Consider the following 24,274-nt stretch of genomic DNA (forward strand, 5'->3'; position numbering starts at 1 on the left):
ATTTGTTCCTTTGGCACTGATAGTTACACTAAGCTCATTTATACAACAGGTATGTATTGAAGCTGTGTGCTTTGATTTGGGGAAATCTCCACTTTGGGCCAAAGTGGTAGGCAAGTACCTCAAAGAATACTTATGCTGTCCTGCATGGACTTGTTATCTGTGATTTTTTTTTTTTTTTCCCCAAAAGAAAACATTCACTGTCAAAATGAAGAGATAATTATTGTTAATTAACAATTGCAGATAATAACTGTTAAGTAACAGTTACTGTAATCTGCCAGGCCTGAAGAAGTCTGCTACTGAGTTGACAAATGTAAAACTGTCCTTTTCTTGCTAATCTAAATTTACCTGTAGGTTCAGGAACTTCCTCTGTATCCCAAATAAGTCGACAGACCAGAAAGTGCCACCATGTTTTTCATATTTATATATGATTATAGAAACTGATTTTAGTCTATTAGGCTTAGTTAAAGGAGTTGAAATTCTGATTTACAACCAGCTCAGTTTTTCCTGCTGCTATAGATTGTGTGTGACAGAGAAATAAGGCAGATGGTCAGATACGATAACAACTATCTGATCTTAACCTAGTGCTTGCTTGTCTCTCTGAGAGTCATCACTCCACAAGCTTCAAGCTCTGTTGTAAGGACAGAGACCAGGTTGACTATCTGCCTGAGCTTGTTTAACCACATAATTCTTGTAGAGCTGCTTTAATAAGAGCCTTTATATTGACCTTATCTGGTAACTTGGGGATATCAGGCTTCCCTTCTTCCATCTGTCACTCATTAAGTCCAGTAAGACTCAGTGCCTCCCAGTCAGCACCAGGCTCCCTGCTGCTGGCTGGTTACCCGTGTGTCTGAAATATGAAATATGCAGGGTATACTGCTGTCTCCTTTTCTCCCAGTACACAGTTTCCTCAGCATCACCTAAGTTAAATGTCCATGTCACTTGTTTCTAAGGTAAAGGTATTGTGATTGAAAATCTGAGACATCATGTAATGAAATTCTGAAAAGGAAGGAAATGCTGTACTGCATCCAGTGGCAGGGGGCTTAGAAAGAAAAACATTTCTAAGTGGTATTTCATAGCATTTTGCTAAAAAGGGGCAAAGAAGAGCATGCAAATGCAACACAGGGGAGTTCAGTGCAAACCTGTGTAATGCTACACTTCTGTGCTTCACTTACAAAAATTAACCTCCTCATAAAGGGGTAATCATTTCCTTAATACACAATGCATATCTTAATCCATTCTAAATTAACATTAGAGTGGAAAAACAACTAAGCAACCAGTTTATTAAACTATCGTTCTCAAAAAAATCAAGTTTTTAAAAGCAATTTTGCCTGGAAATACCAGCCTAGTGGGTTTTTTAAAACTAAATTCTTTGAATGCTACACAATTTTCTTTCAAGTCCACCAAGTTTCATTTGCCTAGAATCTAACAAAATTTGAATGCATGGATATATTTTTAGAAATCAGTAAATGCTACTAGCCAGAAAATGGGGGGGGGGGGGGGGGGAGAATTACAAAACACTAGTAAATAACAACACAGAGGAAGATACCACCATTTAGCATTATGACCAACCCATTGTTCTGAAAGGAGCAGTTATATTTGTGTGTAAGGCCCCACATGCACTGATAGTCTCTGTGATCACTCCCCTTCAGGGATTTACAGTTTCAGGCTGCTCTTGCCTTGTACTGGCAGATCCCTGGGTGTTCATGTTGCTGTTGTGGTTGCTCACTGTGCTTCCACAACCTCCACACACAGCCATAAGGGTGATCATCCAGTCACAGCAGTAACAAGTACTGGAATATTCCAACTTTCTTTTCATCAGACAGTATCTGCATATCTTGCACATACTGTGCTGTTCTAGCTCCTGGTGTGATTCCTAGGGAATGCTGGCTTTTGGAAGAGGCCAGGCTTCTGGAAACCCTTGGCTACCTACAAGCGTATAGGGAGATGTGGTCCATAATCCAGATGTGGGTGCACACTTAGGAACACATGGAGGAAGCTGAGACTTTATTATGGTCTTTAGCCACCTAGACTGTATAACACAGCTGACCTTGCAGTGACACACAAGTAAAATTACAGATGATAAGTAAGTTACTTCTGTCTGATCACACCTTTGCTTCCCTATACTGGATTATTTTTTCCACAGGAAACAACTGTAGCAAGCAGTAAGGTCATTGGCTGTGTCAGAAGTCTGGTTGGGAATCTAAGCTGTGGTTTCCAGAACATGTGTGTGCACATAGACAGACATTTTTACTCCTTCCCATAATCCTGTTTTTGCCTGGTTTCTTAACTACTAGGCTCAAGCAAAATACACATTTTCTTAGAAAGCAATTTCAAGCCTTTTTTGTTTTAACAGGCATACAAATTCTAAATTTACATAAGTGACCACGTGTAACAATCTGGCTTTGTTTTCTTTCTGCATGCATTTACATTTGGGAAAAATATGCCACATTCAATTTCATCTGAAAAAAGACAAGTGTTGTATTTCTCCTTTTCATTAGATGCAGACATTGTGTGCTCTTCATTTTGTGCTCTTCATTTTGCCAATGACACAAACCAAAACTGTTCAATTACTGACAAAAACCCGAAATTACATAACATTTTAAGCATCATTCTGAGTTGTAGCTTTATTTCAGAAGATGAGAACAAAACAATGCAATTCCTAATAGTCTTATCCCAAAATACATGGGACTGGTTCATCCTGAGGAAGCAGAGGGTCTTTGAGGATTCCTGGTAAGTTATGATGTCCCTGTGCTACGCCAAAAAGCTTTCTGCTTCACCACAAACAACTTTTGAGTTCTCTGTAGTGGTAGTAATACTGCATTCTTCTCACAGTAAAGGAGGATGTGAGAACCTCTGCTCCTGTAACAATAATCCATGTAGAAATGAGTGTGGGAAGGGAAAAGTGGATACCTGTAATGGTGCAACACGTGCAAGTGAAACTGTGGTTGGCATCTGAGGGTAATAATGGCTGTCGCAGTCACCTGAGCAAAGCTGAAGTGCCAGAGGTAACTAGTATGTCTAGAAATGGGTTGGCTACCTTGTGGGCTGCCTAAAGGTGCCTGAAAGTGACATGCTTCAGGGGCTTCAAGTTCTGCTGCTCCACCTGTGCACATTCTGGTGAGGAGAACGGTTTGCTCCTAGGGCACAACTGCCTTCTGAGCAGGGGTTTTCCTGAGAATTGCCCCATGAGTACAATTTCTAACCCAGTGCTTTCCTTTGCTCCCTGACGCTTGAATGGAGGTCCGAGTTTTAAGTCAGTTCTTGAGTACTCCTTGGCTGTTTTTCCTGTGGGGATACTCCATGCCTCCATTCTTCCTGACTTACTAGAACTCTGTAAGTCTGTGTGCATAAAATTCCCTATACAGTGCAACACCAGGGCATCTTGCCTTTCCCTAGTGATGCTGTGGGTTCCCTGTCACTTGAAATCCCTAAATCAGTATTAGCATCTCTTCAAAGAGGCCCCCTGCCAAAAGGAAGATATTGAGGAATTTCTACTGGTTGAAGATTTCTGCCCAGTAAATCAGATCAGCCTGCTCTGATTTCAGAATGTGTATTTAATGGATAAACCTTATTCTAAATGCACTGATAGTTTGAGAGTGACAATTCTTTCCATGTAGTAACATCTGCGCATTGCTTTGCCATTAGTCTGCATAATGTTTGCCAGCAACACAGCAGGGAAGTTCAAGCCTTTCTGGTGATGAATTTTTTACTGGAAAAGCCAAGGCACACGTTCCAGTGCTCTAGGGTGCTCTAACTGATTGGAAAGCCATTACAGAGCTCTGCTGTTTTCTTGAGTGCAGAGGCTGGATTTGTTTGTAACAGCACTGGCTGGCATTATCAGACCTGCATAGAGCAGTGAATTAATGGTATTTCCCAAGCAGTGAATGATTGTTGCTATCACAGACATGCTGATGTGTGGTACAGCCCCTTGTACTTTTCCACCATGCCCATACATCACCTTTATCAATCCCTCTCTGTAAGACAGTTCCATTTTTCAATTACACTTCAGATTCTCCTTCATGTTTTGAATTGATTTTGCAGCTTTGGAAATTAAGCAAAGCCTGACCAGACAGCTTCTTGCAATTTTACAGTAAGTCTGGAAGAGAAATGGAAGATACTGCAGTTTGCTGAGTTCTCGCTATGCTGCGATCCTTGTGTTCCCATGTCTTAACCACATTCTTGGGGAAGCTGACTGTGTTTCAAAGTTTCCACTGCCTGTTGGCTGGTCATGCTGCTTTCCTGATCATCGTTCAATTCTTGAGTCTATCTCTGAAGCTTCTGGGGAAAGAAGTTATAAATCAGAGAAGGTGACCTGAGCCTCCAGCCCCAGTCCTGGCTTGAGGAGTCTTCACCTGAGGCTGGGACTTTTGCTGCTTCTACAAAGCAGGAGCATCAGCCACATCAGTGCCTGCACTGTGCTAGGGTCCTCTCAGATGCCCATAAACTAGTGTCTTTTGCAGTTTAATAACCATCTGTTTAACAGAATTAATCTTGTACTCCGGGGGGGAGGATGGCTGACAGTGCATTTGTGAGCCAAATGACTGAGTCAGCAGAAGTTGTATACCTGTGAAAGGAAGAAAACAAGGTCATCGGCCTGCGAACTGATAAAACAGAAACAATTAAAAGGGTATTTGCAGTTTTGCAGTTAAACAGAAATTAATATGTGCCTTTAGACTTTTTGTCAATGCTTGCCAAATATATCAATGTTAATTGTTTTGTACCAATGAACACAATGAGCTGTTTTAATTAACCAATAATTTAAGCGCACACTTTGTTTAGAAATGTGTTCTGTACACGCTTTGTTTAGAAATGTATAAAAAGGGAGCACACAGCAAATAAATGTGATGGGCTACAGGGCGAGGCATAGAGCAGCATGGGAAGCTGCTGGTCCAGACCCAGCTTTGATACCTGGAATGAAGGTGAGCCACCAGAGACATAACGGGAAACAACTTATCAAGCAAAGAGCAGAGTGTTTCATCTACATGGAAAACTCTGCAGAAGAGAAAAGGCATTAAGACTACAGACCATGCCCTTTAGAGTATGTTGTTGTGGGCAAGTCACAAGATTTTGAAACTGATGCAAGTACTGCTTTTAGTGTTAGTGCTTGGAAAGAAGTTGGGGAAAGACTGTGGAATGTGGTGTCAAAAGGGGATAAAGCAGCTGCAGGTTTATCTATGACCCAGAGAGTACTCTATGAGACTTTGAAAGAATGGAAAACAGAGCAGGATAAAGAGAGCAGGAGGTGGAAGGAGAATCAGAGCAAAAAAATTGAAGTTAATGGGGAACAGCAGAAAAGGGAGGTTCAGCTTGAGAATGTGCCCTTCCCAGAAGCAGAGCCTGCTGGAGTTGCTTCTGTGGAGGTTTCGCCAGGGTCTGCTGTTATGGGAAACGAACATCAAGCTGATAATGCCTCTCAATATCTGTCCCCAAAAAACTATGTTAAGCCTTGTATCCTTCCCCTGCAGAGCAGCTAGCTGAATTAAGTGCCAAATCAAAATATGCTACACCTGCACAGCAGCTAGCTGAAATGACCTTAAAAGAGAAACAAGTTGAAAAACAAGCTGAGCCCTCTGGTCTTTCACTTCCCTCCCAACTGCACAAACAAATGAAATCATTAACACTGTATCCCCCATCGCCTACCACTGATAGTGAGGATGAAATGCCAGTAACCAGAAAATCTGAACTGGTCCATGGATCTGTTTGCTGCAAATCTCGTAATAGATCCAAGCTTGCTGCTCCTTGGACTTCACCCCCCTGCCAAGTAACTGTAATGGCCCAACGACCTTTACAATTTTGGGAACATGTTAAAAAGAAAGCTGAAGAGGAGGACTGGGATTTTTTAGAAAAAGTAGATCCACCAAAACCATTGCAGAATGTTGATATTGTGAAAAATGAGTTCCACTCTCTTTTAAACTTTGTAAGTTTAATAAAAAATAAAATAGACAATTAGGAGACATAAGAGCAAACGTTCCAGCTGAGGTGCCTCACCAGAAAGCACGCCCTTCTCTTTCAATTACTATGTTTTAAGGATTTGCTGGTTTACATATTCAGTTGATATTAAATCATTGTTTTCTGCTTCAAGCTTCCCCAATCATTTTATTTGATAGATTTATCTGTGAGTGGCTCCACTCTGTCTGGTAACATGGATTTTGGCTGTTTTTATTTTGATAAAAAAAACCAGAAATCCAGCAGCCTTCCTGCAGGGCCACAAGGTGACGACCCCTCCCCATAATTCTTGGCCTGGTCAGTTTCAGACATCACAAAGAAGAAACCAAATCTTTCCACTATTCACACTATGTTACGATCAGGAAATACATTCATCACCTTTCTAAACTCGCATTAACAAAACACAATACAGTACAATTATACCATTCATTCCAATTTTTGCAAAAAGCCAACTTTATAATACGTATTTTTAACAATATGAATGTTGTTTCTGATAATCCTATGGCTTTTCCTGTTTTAAAGTGGTTCCTAATTCAGGGCAAAATTATAGCCATCGAATTTTTGCATGGAGAGTCGTGCAAGACCTCCAAGCAAAATTGTCTAAATTTAGTATTAATTCTCCAGCAGTAATGCAATTAATTCGTGTTGTTAATGCTGATGTGCTTGCACCTTATGATATTATGCATCTTGCAAAAATTTTGTTTCGACCAGTACAATATGGTATATTTCAAAATACCACAATGAGCCAAATGAAAGGCTTTAAATAATATGCAACTACATCAGCAGGACCCTCCTCACACTGTGGGAGTTGATGCCTTATTGGGCACTGGACCTTTTTCTAACCCAGATTTACAGGCAAGGTGGGACCCTTTAATTTTGGCACAGGCTCAACAATTAGGCATGAGTGCTTTAATTAAAACAATAGAAATAGCAGCCCCAAAACAGAGATATGTTGCTATACAACAAGGGACAAAGGAACCTTTTTTGCAGTTTGTGGAAAAGGTTGCTGCATCTATTGAGAAACAAGTAGGTGATGAAAATTTACAACAAATTCTATGCAAAAAATTTGGCTAGAGATAATGCAAATGAAGATTGCTGAAAAATTATTGAGGTTTTGCCTGGGGATCCCTTGTTAGCTGATATTGTAGCTGTTTGCTCAAAAGTTGGAATGATGGAGCATAAAATGGCTACAGTGGAGCATAAAATGGCTGCTCTGGCAGCAGTCCTAAAGCTTACACAGAAATATTTCAATTGTGGACAGCAAGGGCATTTAAAGGCGCAATGCCCACAAAATTATGAACAAAAGGTGAAAACAAAAACAAATCCAGGCAATAAGGTTAACTGCAATCATTCTGGTAAATCTGCAATCATTCTGCTAAACAGTGTAAATGAAAATATCATGCAAATGGACAGCAAATGCAGGGGAATGGGAAGAGGAACATGAAGGGGCATGTGGGGACACAAATATCCCAACAACAACCACAAGCCCTCCCAGCACTGCAAAGCTATCCATTTGTGAACAGCACTCAGTGGGCCACAAGTGGATTTGCAGGGATGATACACACACCACCAACACAATAACTATTTTGACAAGACAAATATGTAAAGTGCCTCTGCCTCTTGATGCCTGTGGTCCCATAGGAAGGGGTTTGAGTGCTCCTTTAGTAGGGAGATCTAGAAGTACTATTCATGTACCTTTAGGCATTATTGATGCTGATTTTTCAGGACAAATTAATGCTATGGTGTCCATCAGTGAACACCCTGTTTACTATTCAAAAAAGAACTTGTATTGCTCAACTTGTTCCCTTTGTGAGTTGTGTTCCAAATGCAGTGAACCTGAGTCATGGTACAGGAAGTTTTGGATCCACAGGAGCACCCCAAGAATTTTGGGCTCAAAAAGTAACAGATCAATGCCTGGAAAAAGAATTGTAGCCAAATAACATCATCCAGAGACCATACCAACAACAGGTTTGATTGACACAGAGTAGATGCAACAATAATTTCACTACTTTTTTTTGTCTCAGTCATGGCCCTTCACTCAAGCAGGTTTTGGAATCATTGGGTTGGGTGGTTTAACTGCAGGTGGTTTGTCTGCCACGGTGATTAATGTAAAAAAATTTGACAGCCAACAGGCTAACATCAGGCCTTATGTTGCTAATGCCCCACATAATTTATGAGATATTTACAAGGTTGTTTATCCCAATGGAGTGTTAAAATTACTGTGGATTTTTAAAAGGGGCCACTGTGATGCAGGGCCTTAAACATCCAGTTGTAGCCCTGACATGGTTAACAGATAAACCTGTCTGCGTAGACCAGTGGCCTCTCACTACTAAAAAGCTTCCTGCCCTACAAGAACTAGTTGCAGAACAGCTACAAGCTGGACACACTACATAATAATCATGAATTGCAATCTGCTTTATCTTATTTTACAGGCCAGAAAGCATATCATTTACCCTCTCCTCCTTTTGACTTTGACCAAAGATATTCTTTTTGAAGGAAAACAAATTTGTTCCCCTGTTCCAGTGGAGGGTGTAACAGTTTTTAGAGATGGATCAGGGAAAATTGGAAAAGCAGCTGTGGCTGGAAAAAGAATGATCATTGGGGATTTGAAGTGATGATTCAACAAGGATCTCCTCAACTGATTGAACTTTCTACTGTACTTTTGGCATTTACTTTGTTTCCTAATTCCATAAATACAGTTACTGATTCTGTTTATGTTGCTATTTTAGTTAAACGTTTAGAACAAGCTGTGTTATATAATATAGAGGCGAAACCATTATTTGTGATGTTGTTGAAATTATGGACTGTTATTTGTAATGGAAAACATCCATTACATCCATTTTATCATGCATATTCACATTGTTACCTTGATTTATTAAAAAAATATGGATATTGATCTAATTCCAATATCCAACTATGACAGACAAAGACTCTCTAACAGTTTGAAGTTAGAAAGTGTGTGTTTATCATGACACAGGGCAGCGTGAGGGATAGCTCCCAAATACACATACGCAATTTACAGATGATCACAGGGTCTTTTTATGTACAAAAGTGTTGAATACCCAAAACACAAATGCATATTCATGACTCTGGTCCATCCCATTCCCCGCTTCGTATGGTAATTAGCCAAAAAGCAATTAAGCATGTGTAGTTTGTTCTTTGAAATGAGTCGGTGATCCTTTTTAGGGGGTGGGGTCTCAAAATGATGAAGTAAGACGGGTCTTCCTCGCTCTGACTTTTTAACCTTTTAGTGTTGGTGACACCTGGATCCTGTTTTCTCAAGACTACCTGATTTATGATTGTGTTTGTGTTCTTGGAGTCTATTGATTAAGTTGACAGGTCTCCTGATTTATCAGTTCCTTAAATCCGGCTTCTGTTAACAAAGGGAAGTTTACCTCAACAATGTCTAGTTAGTAAAAGGGAAGTCTACCTCAGCAATATCTAGTTTAACTAAAGTCCTTAATTCTTCAAAATTAATATCTCAACCTGGACTTTTTTTGAAGGTAATTCCTAGGTAGATTTCCTTGTGGCTGCTACAGCAGTCAAAACTGTAGCCAGTGTGTTACAACAAGCTGTTTTGTCTCACCAGTTTTTTCACCAAGGTGCTCAGGCACTACAGCAACAATTTAAGTTATCACACAATGAAATAAAATTAATTCTTCTTGTTCCGTCACATCATTCATATTTCATAATATTATGGTACTGACCCAAGAGGTTTATTCCCTTTACAAGAATGGCAAACTGATGTTACAAAAATGCCCGAATTTCATCATTTAAAGTATGTTCATGTTACAATTGATACTTGTTCTCATGCTATGGTTGCATCAGCATTTGCAGGTAAAACAGCTCATGACATTATTTGTCATTTTTGTCATACTTTTTCTATTTTAGGTGTTCCATCACATTTAAAAATGGATAATGGCCTGGCATATGTTTTGCAGAAACTGCAAACGTGTTGCTGTGCTTGGGGCATTGATCATTCTACTGGTATTCTCCATGCCCAGGCAATTATTGGGCCAGGCAATAATTGAACAAGCACATAAAATGTCAGGCTCAAAACCAAAAAGGTGGAATGCAAAGGGAGCCCCCTGAAGTGAGATTAGATAAAGCTGTTTATGTGTTGAACTTCTTACGACCCTACCCTACCTGACTCACAGTTATCCCCTATCTTTTATAATTTTTCTTCTTTAAATTCTAAACAGACAGATTTTGGTAAAAATATTAAGGTATGGGTTAAGGATTTAATTACTGGAATGTGGACTGGGGTCCAGTGGAATTAATAACTTGGGGAAGGGGACATGTTTGTGTTTTGACAGATAATGGCCCTCGCTGGGTTCTTACTCACTGTGTTAAGATTTATTTGGAGCACACAGGAAGGAACAGGACGGATGGTTCCACAGCCAAAGCAGAATATGTGGGTGACATTAGCTAATGCCACACATCGGGACATGCTGTGTTTATCAGGTGCCAATCCTGAAAATCCATTTTCTACATACCTTGTTGGTGTTCCTCTTGGTAACTGGCCTTGTCCCTCACAAGTCTTTAATTGTAACTGAATGAATCCTGTAAATAATATAGATTGTTGGGATGGCATTTATGCACACCTGCCTCAGGTTGCAATTGAACCACAGGAATTGAAATTGTTGAGATCATTGCAAATGGATGCTTGTATAATGTTCAAACACACAGAGAAAGACAAAAGCAAGAAAGGGTTGTCTCAGAATGCAGATGCAACATGAAGGGTGTGTTTTCAATCTGTGGTGATCATGCTTGGGCTGGCATTCCAAATAAAATAGCAGGATGCTTTTGCATTTTGGGGCAACTGGCCCTTATTGATGCTCAACATAACAATGATACATCAAAAAATACGAAGAAGCAAATGATCACTCCAACACATACTTCCCAATGCTGGGATAATGTGGCCTTTTGGGAACCTGGTTCTGTTATTTCTGCATCCTTTTTGGCACCTGGGGTGGCTGCTGCTCAAGATTTAACCACATTGAATAGACTTGGTTGTTGGTTGGTTAAACAAAGCAATGACACATCTGTAGCTTTAAATGGGTTATTACTGGATCTAGATAGTTTTAGACATGTTACTTTTCAGAATAGAGCCACTTCTTTTTTTTGTTTGTTTGGTTGGTTTTTTGGGGTTTTTGGGTTTTGTTTGTTTGTTTGTTTGTTTTGTTATTGGCTCATGGTCATGGATGTTGGGACTTTAAAGGTATGTGTTGTTAACAGATCACAGTGAACCAGTTTACAAAGGGCATTTCAAAGCTGACAGTTAATCAATTACAGATGGATGAAAGATGGGGATGGTTGGATGGTCTTTTTAAAGGATGGGGCAGCACTGGATGGCTTAAAACCTTGTTAAAAACTGGGTTGTTAATTTTACTGCTGGTTGTAATTGTTGCTCTGTGTCTTCCCTGGCTGCTGGGATTTTTGCAAAGGGTCCTGCAAAAATCCTTGGCAGCTGTGTTTGTGGCTCAAATACAAAAAAAAGGGGGAACTCTAGAGGGGGCTGACAGCAGGTCTGTGAGCCAAAGGACAGAGTTAGCAGAAGTTGATAAGATTAATGTATACCTGTGAAAGGAAGAAGGTAATCAGCATAGGAACCAATAAAACAGAGACAATTAAACGGGTATTTGCAGTTTTGCAGTTAAAGAAACAGAAATGAATACGTGCCTTTAGACTTTTTGTAAATGCTTGCCAAATATATTGACAGTAACTGTTTTGTACCAATGAACACAATGAGCTGTTTTAATTAACCAATAATTTAAGCACACACTTTGTTTAGAAATGTGTTCTGTACACTCCTTGTTTAGAAATATATAAAAAAGGGAACACACAGAAAATACATGAGAAGTTTTGATTTGTTGCTCGGTGTGTCATGTCCATCTATACACGGACACGTAAGAGTGGTAAATACCTTGTCTCTAGCTGACTACATGCAGCTTTTGGAGCACCATTAAAAACAAAGTACATATCTGTTTTTTATTCATTGTACTGCTATGGTAACTGGCTTCTTCAGTCCCTAGTATAACACCAAATTATGTAATGCTGATTCATCATATGATCCACTTCCTGAAGCATCAACTCCGTTTGTTTGCATACAAGAGGAAAGAGGAAGGGGATTTACATCCTGCAATTCCATATCAATTTCCTTGGTAGGTGTTGCTACATTATCTACACGTATGTACCCCTATTCAGGATAATAGCTTTTAGTTGCACTGAATTCCTAAAGTAAGAGCAGATAAGACTAGAAAATAGAGTTTAGAATAGTTATACTAAATATAACAGTATGCACACTCACACACACAGAAAGACACAAAGCAGCCAAGATGAGGGAGTCTTTCCAAAGAGCCTTTACTTTTTATTTGTCATAGCTTTGCAGTAGTAATTCCTATCTGTGTGGAAAATTCATGTTGCTACAGGTTAGTGTCCACAAAGGAAACAGAGGAGTCCTGTGAAAGTACAGACCTCCCCATCCACTTACACAACCTCCTTAATATGTAGCCTTCATGTACAACATACATGATCATTACAATTAGCTGTGAGTCCACCCCGGGCAGAAAAGGTAATATTCATAACTCAGTTAAGTCTTTGCTCTTCTTCACAAATTTCAGGGGTTTAGCACGACCTTGGCTGAGCAGCAGTCTGTGTCAATTAGTAAAGCCTTCTAAAATTAATGGGTTCTCTCATGATTTCCTTATCTACAAATCTCTGGCCGTATCTACAAACAGATTCACACGTTTGTAAAGGCACATTCATCTGATGCGATGACGCTTGTCATCTCTGAATTCGGCTTTGCAAGTTCCTATTGTCACATGGGAAGCTGAGAAATCCTTGGCTACTGCCTAGAACCGCGCATGATTCTTCAGCGACTGAGGCTGGAGAATGTATTTCGGAAACACCGAGGAAAGGTCTCAGCTCCCGTTAGGAAAGCAGGGCCTTACAGCTGTCGGTGGAACAAACACGGCTCTTCCACGCAGGAACGGGCTTGTGGAAATGGGGCCGTGCGATGCGGCAAAGCAGTCTGCACCGGGGTCGGTGCATACAGCGTTAAACTTCAATTTGGTGCCCGGCCGCGTAAGACCCACATGTTTAAATTCCCTCTTCACTGATTTTACCAGGTTCCAGCTACTCAAAACCAGGTGTTTTAGTTCAGAATAGGAGCAGGCAAGCGATCTCGGCAGTGTCCTTGCGAGCAGGACAGCGGGGCGCTCGGACCCACCCTCCGCGCCGCAGCCGCGGCTCCCGCCGCCGCGGGAGCGAGGTAGCGAGGCTCAGAGACGGGCTGACGACAGCGGAAGCCAGGCGGCGGGGCCGGGCCGGGCTGGCAGCCGGGCAGAGGCGGTGCCGCTCCTCCCGCGGCTCCCCGAGCTGCCCTGCCCATCCCAGGACATCCCGGGGCATCCCAGCCCTCCGCGCTCCTGCCTGCGGGAAGCAGCGAGGCGGTCGCGCCGCTCCGCTCCGCCAGGATGTCCGCCCGCTGCTGCGCCGGCCAGGTACGGAGGGTCGGGGGCGCGGGGAGCGCGGCAGGTGTGCGGGCGGACATTCCCGGGCACGGCGCTGCGGGGCCCCGGGGAGCGGCGGGCGCTGTCCGCGGGAGCGGGGCCGGGCTGGCGGCGGCCGGCGCTCCGTCCCTGCGCTGCCCCGCCGCTCCCGGGCTCCGGGCCGGGCTCCCCGCGGTGCAGGAAAAGCAGCCCTGGCAGCGAGCGGCGGTGTCCAGGCTCTCCGAGCGCCCACAGTGGTGTTTCTGCCGGTTTCCTCGGTGGATTCGCTCCTCCGGGAGGGAGGCTGGACGTGGGCTGTCTCCCGAGGTGCGTGCGGACAGGCGGGAGCTTGCTCCTCTCACCGGCGCCCGCAGCAGGGCAGCGGCATGCGGGTGGAGGTGCCGACATGGAGAGAGGCCTTCCCAAAGCCCTGCACGGCAAGGAGCAATTCCCAAAGGGGAATCGGATCCTTTACAGCCGCGAGAGGCGGTTGGGCAGCAGCCGCTGGCTGCAGGTGGTAGGGAGATAAAACCACATGGTGCAAGAACTGGAATGGTTCTAACTAATCCCGTAGCCACTGGCTGTTTATCAGTCCTCAGATCCTTTCGCAAATTCCTTTGAATTCGGCTTGTGGAAGGTTTCGGCGTATTCAGGTGCTGGCAGAGGAAGTGAGGGATGAGAGCAAGCGATGATGGAGGGCAGTGTAGGTCCTACGTTGCTCAGTACCCGTAGCGTGGGGACTCAGTACTTCTCATTTTACCTTGGTGCACCTGTTTTCCTGTTTAAATCAATTCCATAGATGGAGGATCCTGACTTGGAGGAGATAGGCTCAGTAGTGAGCCCTTTCCAGATCTCCTCCTTGGTTGCACTGAAGGGAAGGACTCCTGTTCCTAAATAGTTATCTCTCTGATTTGATGTTACACATCTTCTCTAGGCACTCCCTTTGTGATTTATTTTCACACATCTCTGTTTCTGCAGTAGAAACCCATTACTGTTTCTGTCTGCAACAGACTATCCAGCAAGCTTATTAGTATTGTTTTACATATTTAAACACCTTATGGTCCTAATTCTATTGATACTTCTTTTCCTTTGCTCACTCTGGCCACCCTTAAAATCTGTTTATTCTCTTGCTCTTGTGTGAACTTCCTGGAAAAAAATCTTACGTCTTTCCTGTAGTTTGAAATCCTGGGCTACATTTCGTCTTTTGTCTGTGGTTCTTTCAGTCTTTAGTGGGGCAAGAGGATTACCGACCATGCATCCACTTGCTTGCCCTCTGGGAACTGCCCTGGGCCTCTCCACACAGTCCTGTGGACCAAGGGGACAGCAATAACCACATTTGCTAATAATCTTCTTAAAGCAGGGGCCTCCCTGACTGCTGCTTCGTAATCATTTTGGCAGTGTGTGAAACAAGTTGTGGAGCAGCTCAACGAAGTGCAGTTAGTAGGTGCTGCTACTACGGTGGTTCGTGGCTTTTTGTATTTTCATTGTGCTTTTTTTTTTTCGGTGTAGCTCCTGGAGAAGTAACTTAAATCACCAAGAGGATGAAACTGTTGTAATGCTCAGTGGTGAATGGCAGGGCCTTAGCGTGACCAACCTTTGATACATTCTTGAAGCCTCTGTCCCTACCCCATGTAGTAGTAATCCCTGATAGTAATGTGTTTCATTGACACCAATGTGTCCCTTTGGAGACTGTAAATAAACTGAACTCCTTGGTGTTGTTGGAGATGAAACAAAGGCCCTAAGGTGGATGTAGTCATAGTGCCAGAAATCCCTCGGGAGATTTGCTCTGCTGGCTCAAACACTTTTGATGTAAGACTTATCTATGCTAAATATGACTCATTGCTGGAGTTACATCAGCAAACATAGTGTGGATAACACTTCTATAGGCTAAGATAACAAACAGCATAAACCATGTTTCAGTAGCATGCAGTGTCACATTTTTAAAATGAAAAAATGGTCTTTGCCTTTTTTACTTGTTTTATTCCAACGTTTCTGAGGGCATGTTTGTATAACATGACTAATACACAAGAAAAGCAAAAGGGATGGAAGGTCTTGATTATCTCTCATCCAAGCTTCCTCAGGCATTTTGTGGGTACTGTTAATTAAGCAGGAAAATCAAGGAATTTGGCCTCTCCTTCAGTGTTTCCCTGAAGATTAAGTTAACCCTGTGTTTAGAAAGAGAGATTAAGTGCTTGAGGAAAGATGAAACTTTTGTAAGAGTTACACAAAACTCTCATGTTAGGTGCCTGATTTTTTTCTAAAATACAGTAGTTTAATGTCCTTGATGTCCTGTAGCATGAGGATTTGTTGTGGCAAGTATTTTTGCCTTGTTTATATCTCCTGTAGCATGAGGATTTGTTGTGGCAGGTATTTTTGCCTTGTTTATGTCTTGTGCATGCCTCTGTGGATCTGCTTTCTTAGAACTGACTGAGAACTTTGGTATTATCTTTCTGAGCTATTTAAGTGCAGTTGTTGTTTGTGTGTAATTGCCGTTTGTCTGTAGCTGATGTCGAAATTATATTGTGAGTTAACACGACAATTAGTTTTCACTCCAGAAAATTTTCGTGGTGTGAAGTAGAGGATGAGTGGTGGGTGCTTTTGGGTGAAACCATGCCAAATGTCTGGCTGGTGGTGCCTGTCAGAATGCATGCACTCAGGTTTTGCAGCCCAGATTCCTGTTGTTACAGGATATGGTGACAAGCTGCCAGACTCCAGTGTACTTCAGTTATGCCGAGTTTGCATTTGCAAAATTATTTAAAGTTATCTTAATGGACATTACTGTATGACTTGCATCCTTGCCAAGTACACCCTGAAAACTTTCTTTGAAGGAACTTGAGCATTTGTACACTTTAATTTCTGTGGTTGTTTTTTATTGGGCAATGTACAACCTTGTTTTGAAGACAATTGTGATATTTAGGTTTCTGAGCTGTAATAAGCTTGCTAAATGTTTCTTTTGCCCCTGTCTTGTTGATGGACCTATTTTGAGAATGCAGTGAGAATACAGTTTAGCTTGGGCCTCCACAATGCTTTTGATTACATAAAAACTCTGCTTGAATTGACAGGAAACAGGATTTTATATTTGGCTTTTCTTCAGTAGTGATTCTCAAGAGAATAAAGTTGAGATCATGGTTAAAGAAAGCAGCTGTTGCGGAAAATCTTTATTACAATGAATATGTTTTTTCCAGAGTTAAATAAATGTAATTTAGATCGTTAACATTCATTGTGGGTGGACAGTATGTTGTAGCAGGGTTGTTGAAGAAGATGAATTTTTTAGTTAGAACTGCTAGGTATTAAAGCTTATGAAGCTCTTTTTGTAGGTATGTTAAATCTTGAGAGATGTCCTTAATAGTGTTTTGCACTTAGAAATCGTATCATGTAGTAAAGAAAAGACATGCCACAAGTTTGGGAATTAAGTTTTCATTTTCTACCCAGAATTCTAATTGATTTTTTTTTTTAAGGAAGAAAAGGGGTAAAAACAGTGCTGCTATATTTTTAATGTTGACCTTGGCCCATCTTATGACTTCTGTGACTCATAGCTTTTGGGGAAAGGAGGGAGATCCCCGTGCACTCCGGGAGTTCCTGCCTCTCTGGCACTGCCTGTTCGCATCTGCAGGTTGAGAAGGGGGCTTGCAGTCCTGTCCCACAGTCTCCTCTTTTCATTACATGGTGAAAAGGGTGATTCTGTCGCCCTCATCCAGATTTGTGTCCTCTGAGGTCACAGGGGCATTGCAGGATGTGTAGTGTGATGTACCACAGTGCTGTGGGATGGTGCTGGTGGTATTCTGGTTTCACTCCACACAGCACTCCCAAAAATACCATTTATTGTTCTTCAGCATTCCTTAGGTGAGAGGGGTTTGTTTAGAGTGTTTGACCGGAACATTTAGCTGTGGGTGTTTCCACACCTCTGTCACTGCTGTTACTAATTGTGATAGAAGGTGAAACTAGCTGTCTGAGGTCAGATGTAGAATATTGTAGCGTACTCCAGTGTGTTAGGAAAAATGCCTGGTGAGGGACTTTTTCCCCTGTTTGAATAATTGAATTAGTGGAGCCTGATTTTCTGCAGCTTTGTCCATTGAGGCTGGTATCTCATGCTGATTCCCTTTCTAATAAATACGAAGTTGGGTTGCAGCCTTTTCCTTGCTTAGGGTTGAGGATCATTTTTTCTTCGCTAAAACTTTTGCCTGTTCTCAAGGAAACTTTACAAATTTATCTTAGAGGTTCCATCTGCCAGCCATAGCAGGATAAAATTTACTACTGGATTCAAAAGTGATCAGAAAGAGAAGGAAAAGTGGCCAAAAGATGGGGAGATCCTGGAAGTGTTGTATCATTTGACATTGCATATCTAGGTTGGAATCCTTTCCCTGTCACTGCATAAGAGGGAGAAGGCAATCTTTCTCATTCCTGCCTGATTTCCAATTGCTTCCTATTTTTTTAGACTTCTTCTCTTGCATCCCATGAGTTGGTTTTATTGTGGATTTGAATAAATGCCTTAAATACCCATAGCGCCAGAGCTGTGGAGTGAAGGCAGTATAAGAGCAGGGCCTTCACTTTTAAGGACAAGGATGTATTTTTCTGCCAAAGGATCTAAATACTACTGCGGGTTTTATTTTAGTTTTTGCAAGTGTGGTTGTTCCAGGAGATTTTTTTTTTCCCATTACTGGGACATTCATTGCAATGGAAGCACACACAATGAAGTTGTGGACATAAGACCTGCTTAATTTGGGGTGAAAGCCTGAGTTGTTGGAGCTAGTGACTGTTCTCATCCCAAACACATCCTGAGGTTGCACAGTGTTCTCTGGTTAGCCTTGTGAAGATGCTTGGACCTTAGGTTGCTTTCTGTGTCCTTCTCAAGGACCCCAGTCAATGGTGCTTCCATTTCTTTCTCAACTCTGTAGGCCCTAAGAGGTCTTAGCATTTAAAATGCCTGCCCTTCAAGGTGTTTAGACTGCAGCTGACTATTCTGTCCATGAGATTTGACCTGCTGCCTTGTTCAAGTCATCCAGGAGATAAGCTTCAGCATCAGCATGAGGCACTGAGCCAGGGACTGAGCCAGCCAGAGCTGTGGGGGGACTTGTAGGGTGATGGCATAAGGGGAGAGGTGGCTCTGTGCCTATTTTGAAGGGAGACCTACACACCAGCAACCTCACCATCATTGTAATTAGTGGTAGCTATGCAGGAACTAGTGTTTGCAGTTTTGTAATTGGATCTTCCAGCAATTAAAGATGGTGTGTGCTCAAGTATTTAAACATGTAAATATTAACAGTCTGAAAATGTAAAATTTTGCTCTACCTTCTGTCTGGTAGCACTGATCCAAAATATGTCAACCTCTAATCTCTGGTACTGAGTTTTAACAAGAACTATTCTTCATGTTTCCTAAAAAAATGTGTCTCATGGGTTTTCCTCTTGGCTTATTGCAGTCACTGGCAAAACAATGGTTCAGGAATCCTTCCTATATCGGGAAGATATACACATTATATTTAGAAATGCTTATCAAGAAGCAATATCAGGATGTGAGCAGGCTCCACTTTGAACCTGCTGCTCTGGAAAATGTGAACGTTAGGACTTGAATGTAAACAGAAGCATCTTTAGCAATTCTTTGAACAGGTAGATTTTTTCTTTTAGTATGAAGGAATGAGAAAGAGTTAAGGCTTTGCACCTTGGCTATTGACTTTTGTCACTTCGTAGAAAGTGTTAATGTCCTTTTTTTTTTTTTTTTTTTTTTTTTTTTTTTTTTTTTTTTTTTTTTTTTTTAAATTCCACACCCTAAAGTCCTCTTGAACTCAGTCTTGAAACCATCTTTTAAAGACTCAGCATGTTTGTGGAACAGCTCAAAGCTGTCTGTTAATTCAAAAGCAAAGCAGCTGTTCCAGCTATGTGCTTTTAAGTCAATGCATATGAAAATTTCGTTTTAACTGCTTCCTCACTCCAGTGGTACACGGACTTAGGCAGTTACTGCCTTGCATTTTGTTCTCTGTACCTGGTGATATACCACATTATACCGTGTGCCATCCTACCTCTAGAGTCTTGGTCTCAACCATCAGAGCTAACCTGGAGAAAATCTACTCTCTGTATGAAGTGATGGCCCCAGTTGTGAGGCTTTGCCACTGATGACTTCCGTCATTCAGTTGGTTGGTTATTATCTCCTCTGCTGTGAAAGTTTGAGAAATGGCTGCAGCATGGGCTTAAACTACCTGCAGATGAGAAAAGTGTGAAATATGAAATTGTAGAAAAGGACAGCTGAACCTGTCACCCAGCTGAAGTTGCTGTCAGTGAAGAATGTAAAGGGATCAATGCAAAGAAGCCTCAGGATGAGTGACTTGAGAGGATATTTAAAATTGCTCCCGGAAGCACACAGGCAGATGAAAGGACTGGTGAAAAGAAGACTCTTATTGAAGCACATGTAACCCAGGTGGCATGATTCCACTGTAAATAAAATACAACTTTTAAAGTACAGCCACGTAGCTGGTTGCCCACCTTGTGTGGAGTGCTGCATGGCTGAGTCCCACCCGCTTTGTGGCTGTGTGCTGAAGAGAGGAGTCAAGTGACTTACTGGACTGTTTGCAGTTGGACTACCATGATTTTGTAGGAGAGACTGGGCAAATTTGATTTTTTTTTCAGAAAAAAAGACCCTAAACATGTCTCTCCCTAAGGGAGAACTCTTAAAGCCTTCCAGTGAGACTGAGCATAAATGTTTTGGTATCCTTCTTTGATGAGCGGGCAGAAAAGACCAGGAAATAAAAAGGCTGTCTAAGCTAGTGGAGAAAGCCTCACTAGGAACCAATGCCTGGGAACTGGTGCAGACAAATTAGAAAGTGTCTTTTTTTTTTTATTTTTTTTTATTCAGTGTCAGATTTAAGTAACCACAGGGGTGGACTGTCTTCCTCATACTGCTGTCAAATCCAGATGGTCTGTGCTAATGGAAAATAGCTCAGTAGAGGAGATGGGTGATACGATACACTGTGAGGCTGAGGTCAGACTGAACAATTGACTTGATTTTTCCAAAATCATCAGGAGAAGAGCAGTTGAGCAGACTTGAATGTAGACATCTTGCAGCGATGTTATTTTGTCATGCTGAGCTGAGTCACCACTCAGTAACGTTTGTGCAGAGACTGAAGCTGATCTCTCTCAGTCCAGCTTAACTTCAGCTCTGCCAGTGCCTGGCAGTGGCTCACCCACGGTTTAACTCTCAGTTTTAACTTTCTTGCCTAGGTTTTGAGCTGCTTGGTGCTGTATGCCAGTTCTGCCCTGTGGTGGCTGAGGGTAGGAAACCCTCCCCAGAAAGCGTGACTCAGGCAGCGTCTGGGCTGACTTTTCTCTGGAGTCTGTTTCAATTTTGCACAGTTTGCAGTGTGAGATGTGCTCCTCAAAATAGGTCATCAGTTGATTAAATAGTGTGCTGGTTCACAAAGCTCTTGGCTTAAGTCACTTGGTGAGTCTGAATATTAAATGACAAGCAGTGGGAAGCCAGTTAAGTCAGACAGAGACAAAACAAAGCCTCCTTCTTGGTGACTTTAGTTACTTCAGAGGGATAAACAGCTGCATAATCATGTGACCCGTTGAAGAAGCTTTTGGAAAATGCATATGCGTAACAGCAGTAGATTTTCAGTAATAAGTCTAAGACCAGCTCCTAACACTGAGGACCCCTGGCATCAGACATCTCTTGTTTTCATGAACCAGCGCACTACCAAAATACTTGCTTCTAGACGCTTTTTCTGAAACCAAAAGTCCAAGCAAGGGCAGGTGTGTAGCCTGCCTTCAGGATCTTTTTCATGCTTTGCCTGTCCAGCCTGCTTGGATGCTGCCTGGAGCTGTGGGAGTAGATGTTTGGATGTTTTTGATAGAACTGCTGTTAACAGCTCAGTGACTGCATTATCTGCAAATCTTGTGGCCCAGATAATGCTGGTAGTCAAGTAATCAAGCAGTGCATGAAAAACTAAGCTGCTCTAGGCCCCCATGAATAAAAGGTTCAGCAAGGCACATTCCTGTGCTCCGTGGACAGGCTGGAAGGCATGCATTCTCTGCTAGCTCTGCTAGGCTGTCAGTTAAGAAGGAAGAAATTAAAAGCTGTTAAGTCTTCATTTCATTAAAGAATGCAGGGTTTTTCCCCCATTGTGCTCTTATCCCCTTTGATTTTTACCATTTCTGCTGAAGTCTCCAAAAAGGAAATTCTTTGTTGTGATAAGCTTGATACTTGCCTATGGTTTGTATAATTTAAAAATACCATAGGCTATTTTGGGCAGTGATCCTGAAACTCCTTACTTTAATGACTACACAAAGTATTTTCTAAAGCCTTCGAGATCTTTTTGGAAACTTACGTGGAAAATATGTTCTTAAAAATCTCACTGTCTCTATAAAAGCAGCAGGCAAGATGGGTTCTCTTACTTCTCAGTCTTGTATGTAAATAGTTACATGTGCTTAACATTACTGTCATACCCCATTCCGCTGATTTATCAGGTTGCATCACAGCTTGCAAAAATCAAGACTTGAGTGTGTGGCAGATGTTAAGTGTGTGTTGGTGGAGTATTTATTGTAGGGAACTGTTAGTTTGTGCCTAAGTTGGTAAGCCTGCTTTTACCCTATTTTGTTAACTTAACTCTTGTTAACCATAGGTGCTCCCCAGGCTGTTGTAAGATGGGACTGTTCAGTATGTCCAGGCCTGCCTGTACTTGGAAAAGGGGTTTGCATGAACGAGGGCTGTTACATGTCTGCTTACTTCTGCTCTTTGCTGGGTGAATGTCAAAATTACTGTTCCTTGGATTGGGCAGGCGCCTACAGCACTCAAATTAAATGAGGTGGTAGGAAAACGCCACTGGAAGCATCTGTTCTGGGGAGGGAGAAGGTGTGTAGGACAGCTGCAAAACATTCACTTCTGCTTTCCCCTACTGCCCATGCACTGTGCCCTCACATGAAGTGGTAGAGCTGTTGCTGCTGTTGTATAATACGTCAGCAGCTGAGAAGGGTTGATTGTGTAATTTTCACACCTTGCTACTGGGTTGCTTTATTTGGTCACCCCCAGAACTGTCAGGGCTCATAAGGTGCTGGAGCAGGGGTAGGAGTGAGTGGCTGACAGAGGAGTCACAGATTAATCTCAGTCAGAAGGAACCCACAAGGGTCATTGAGTCCAGCTCTTGCCTGAATGGCATATATGAGGATCATACCCACAAATGGTGTTATTGGGAGACAGGCTGGGTTGTTAAGCCAGCCTGGATACCAGAAAAAATGTCTATGAAACTGTGCTTTGAATATATTTCAGCAGAAATATTTCCCACACAGCTTTCCACAGCTGCTGTTGTGAAGTCAAGTCAGCCATCATCCAGGCAGTTAGAATCCTGGTGCAGTCTGTTTTCGGGTATTTTAGGCCTTTAGATTCTGGGGTCTCAGGGAAGTTGGCACTGTCCTCTGTGAGCTGTGAAAGAGTAGCACTGAGCAAAGCAGGCTGCTGGTCCTACACTGAAGCGTCGTGTGAGATTAGTGTGAGAGAGCTGGCTGATTGTGTTTGTGGAAAGCGTAAATATTTGCCTCAATGTTTGTGATTATTGTCAGACCATGGTGTTCACCCCGGTGAGGAGATGTAAAGCTGGACAGAGTGCTGGGCTGGCTGTGCTTGCTGCCCGACTTGTGGGAGCTTTTGGATTGAGAAGGACTTGAAGCCAGAACCTGCTGCAGGATGACAAATTCCTGGTAGAGCAGCCTGGCTTTCAGGTGCCCCCGTGCTGGGCTCTTGGAGAACCTGGGCTTGGGGCGATCATGAGATCTGAAGGAGTTCTGTGCATACAGATCTGTACATACAAGACCTGCCTGCTGGCAGTGGTCACACACCTTCATTTTTGTTTGGGTTGTCTCTGTCCTTAAAACTTACACACATCTTCCTCCTGCAGAAACCCCATTTTTTGGAAGAGCTTTTAATTACGAGCTAAATCTCTAAAAGATTTTTGACATTACTTCCTTTTTTTCTCAGTGTGTTTTTTACAACATGACAAAAATTTATTGCTGGCTCGCAGTGGGTTTTGAGGCCCTCTGCAGACCATGGTGCAGTCAAAAGGCAAAGGAGAAATGAGATGGGCCATGCCTGCAATAAAGGATGTGGCATCAGAGTATCTGTGTAGCTTATCTGCACATTGACCAAAACTTAACAGAGAACTCTTTGTATTTGTGAGCTTTGAAGTTTTGTCACCCAAAGATAATATCTTTGAAACCTCTGGGGTCAGTAGGTTGTGGCCAGCTTCTTAGTTTTTGGGACAGAGACTGTTCTCATTTATTTTTGGATAACACCTATTTCATTGTGGCCTACTCTGGAATGTTAGAGGTACGGTTAAAAAAAGAAAGGAAAAAAAAAACCCTCTCACGAAAAAAAAAACCCAAACCACCAAATTTGGGGCTGTGGCTGAATAGTCTAACCAACTTTCTGCAGTTTCCATGGCTGTTCAGAGTGTTTGAAGAGGCAAATGTGGAAAAATATGGAAATACTGGTATTTTTCACAAAGATTTCCTATTTATAGGGTACGTGCTCAGTATTAGAAACTAACATTAAAGTCTAAGTAATGTGGAAAAGTACATAAATGACTTACATATTCTGTTTAAGCATTTGTTGCTTTAAGTAGCTGCTCCAGGGACCCAGGAGTAGAATAGCAGACGTTGCTGGATGTAGATGAGATTTTACTGGCAGAGCCCTCTAACACCTGGTGTAGGAAAATGTTTTTCTCCTTACAAATTCTAAAGCTGCATACCTTTTTACTTCTATACTGCAGTTGTTAATTTATGCTAAGGCAAACAGTTCAACTTCATTGTGGTTGCTTTAGATTAGGCTGATACCAAATCCTTTCATGTTAAAAGGA

The 24,274-nt window shown here is 42.1% G+C and overlaps 1 protein-coding gene across 1 annotated transcript in view; it reads left to right on the forward strand.

Annotated features, from left to right (window-relative positions):
* Positions 1-12,930: 12,930 nt before the first annotated feature.
* The window catches only part of SERINC5 (serine incorporator 5), a 42,251-nt gene continuing 30,907 nt past the window's right edge, over positions 12,931-24,274 (forward strand). The window contains 4 exon segments of the mRNA XM_066338892.1: positions 12,931-12,995; positions 12,998-13,317; positions 13,319-13,384; positions 13,386-13,451. Coding sequence (XP_066194989.1) covers positions 12,965-12,995; positions 12,998-13,317; positions 13,319-13,384; positions 13,386-13,451 — 483 coding nt within the window. The 5' untranslated portion in view covers positions 12,931-12,964.

The sequence above is a fragment of the Sylvia atricapilla genome, chromosome Z (genome assembly GCF_009819655.1).
Source record: "Sylvia atricapilla isolate bSylAtr1 chromosome Z, bSylAtr1.pri, whole genome shotgun sequence".
NCBI classification, from domain to species: Eukaryota; Metazoa; Chordata; class Aves; order Passeriformes; family Sylviidae; genus Sylvia; species Sylvia atricapilla.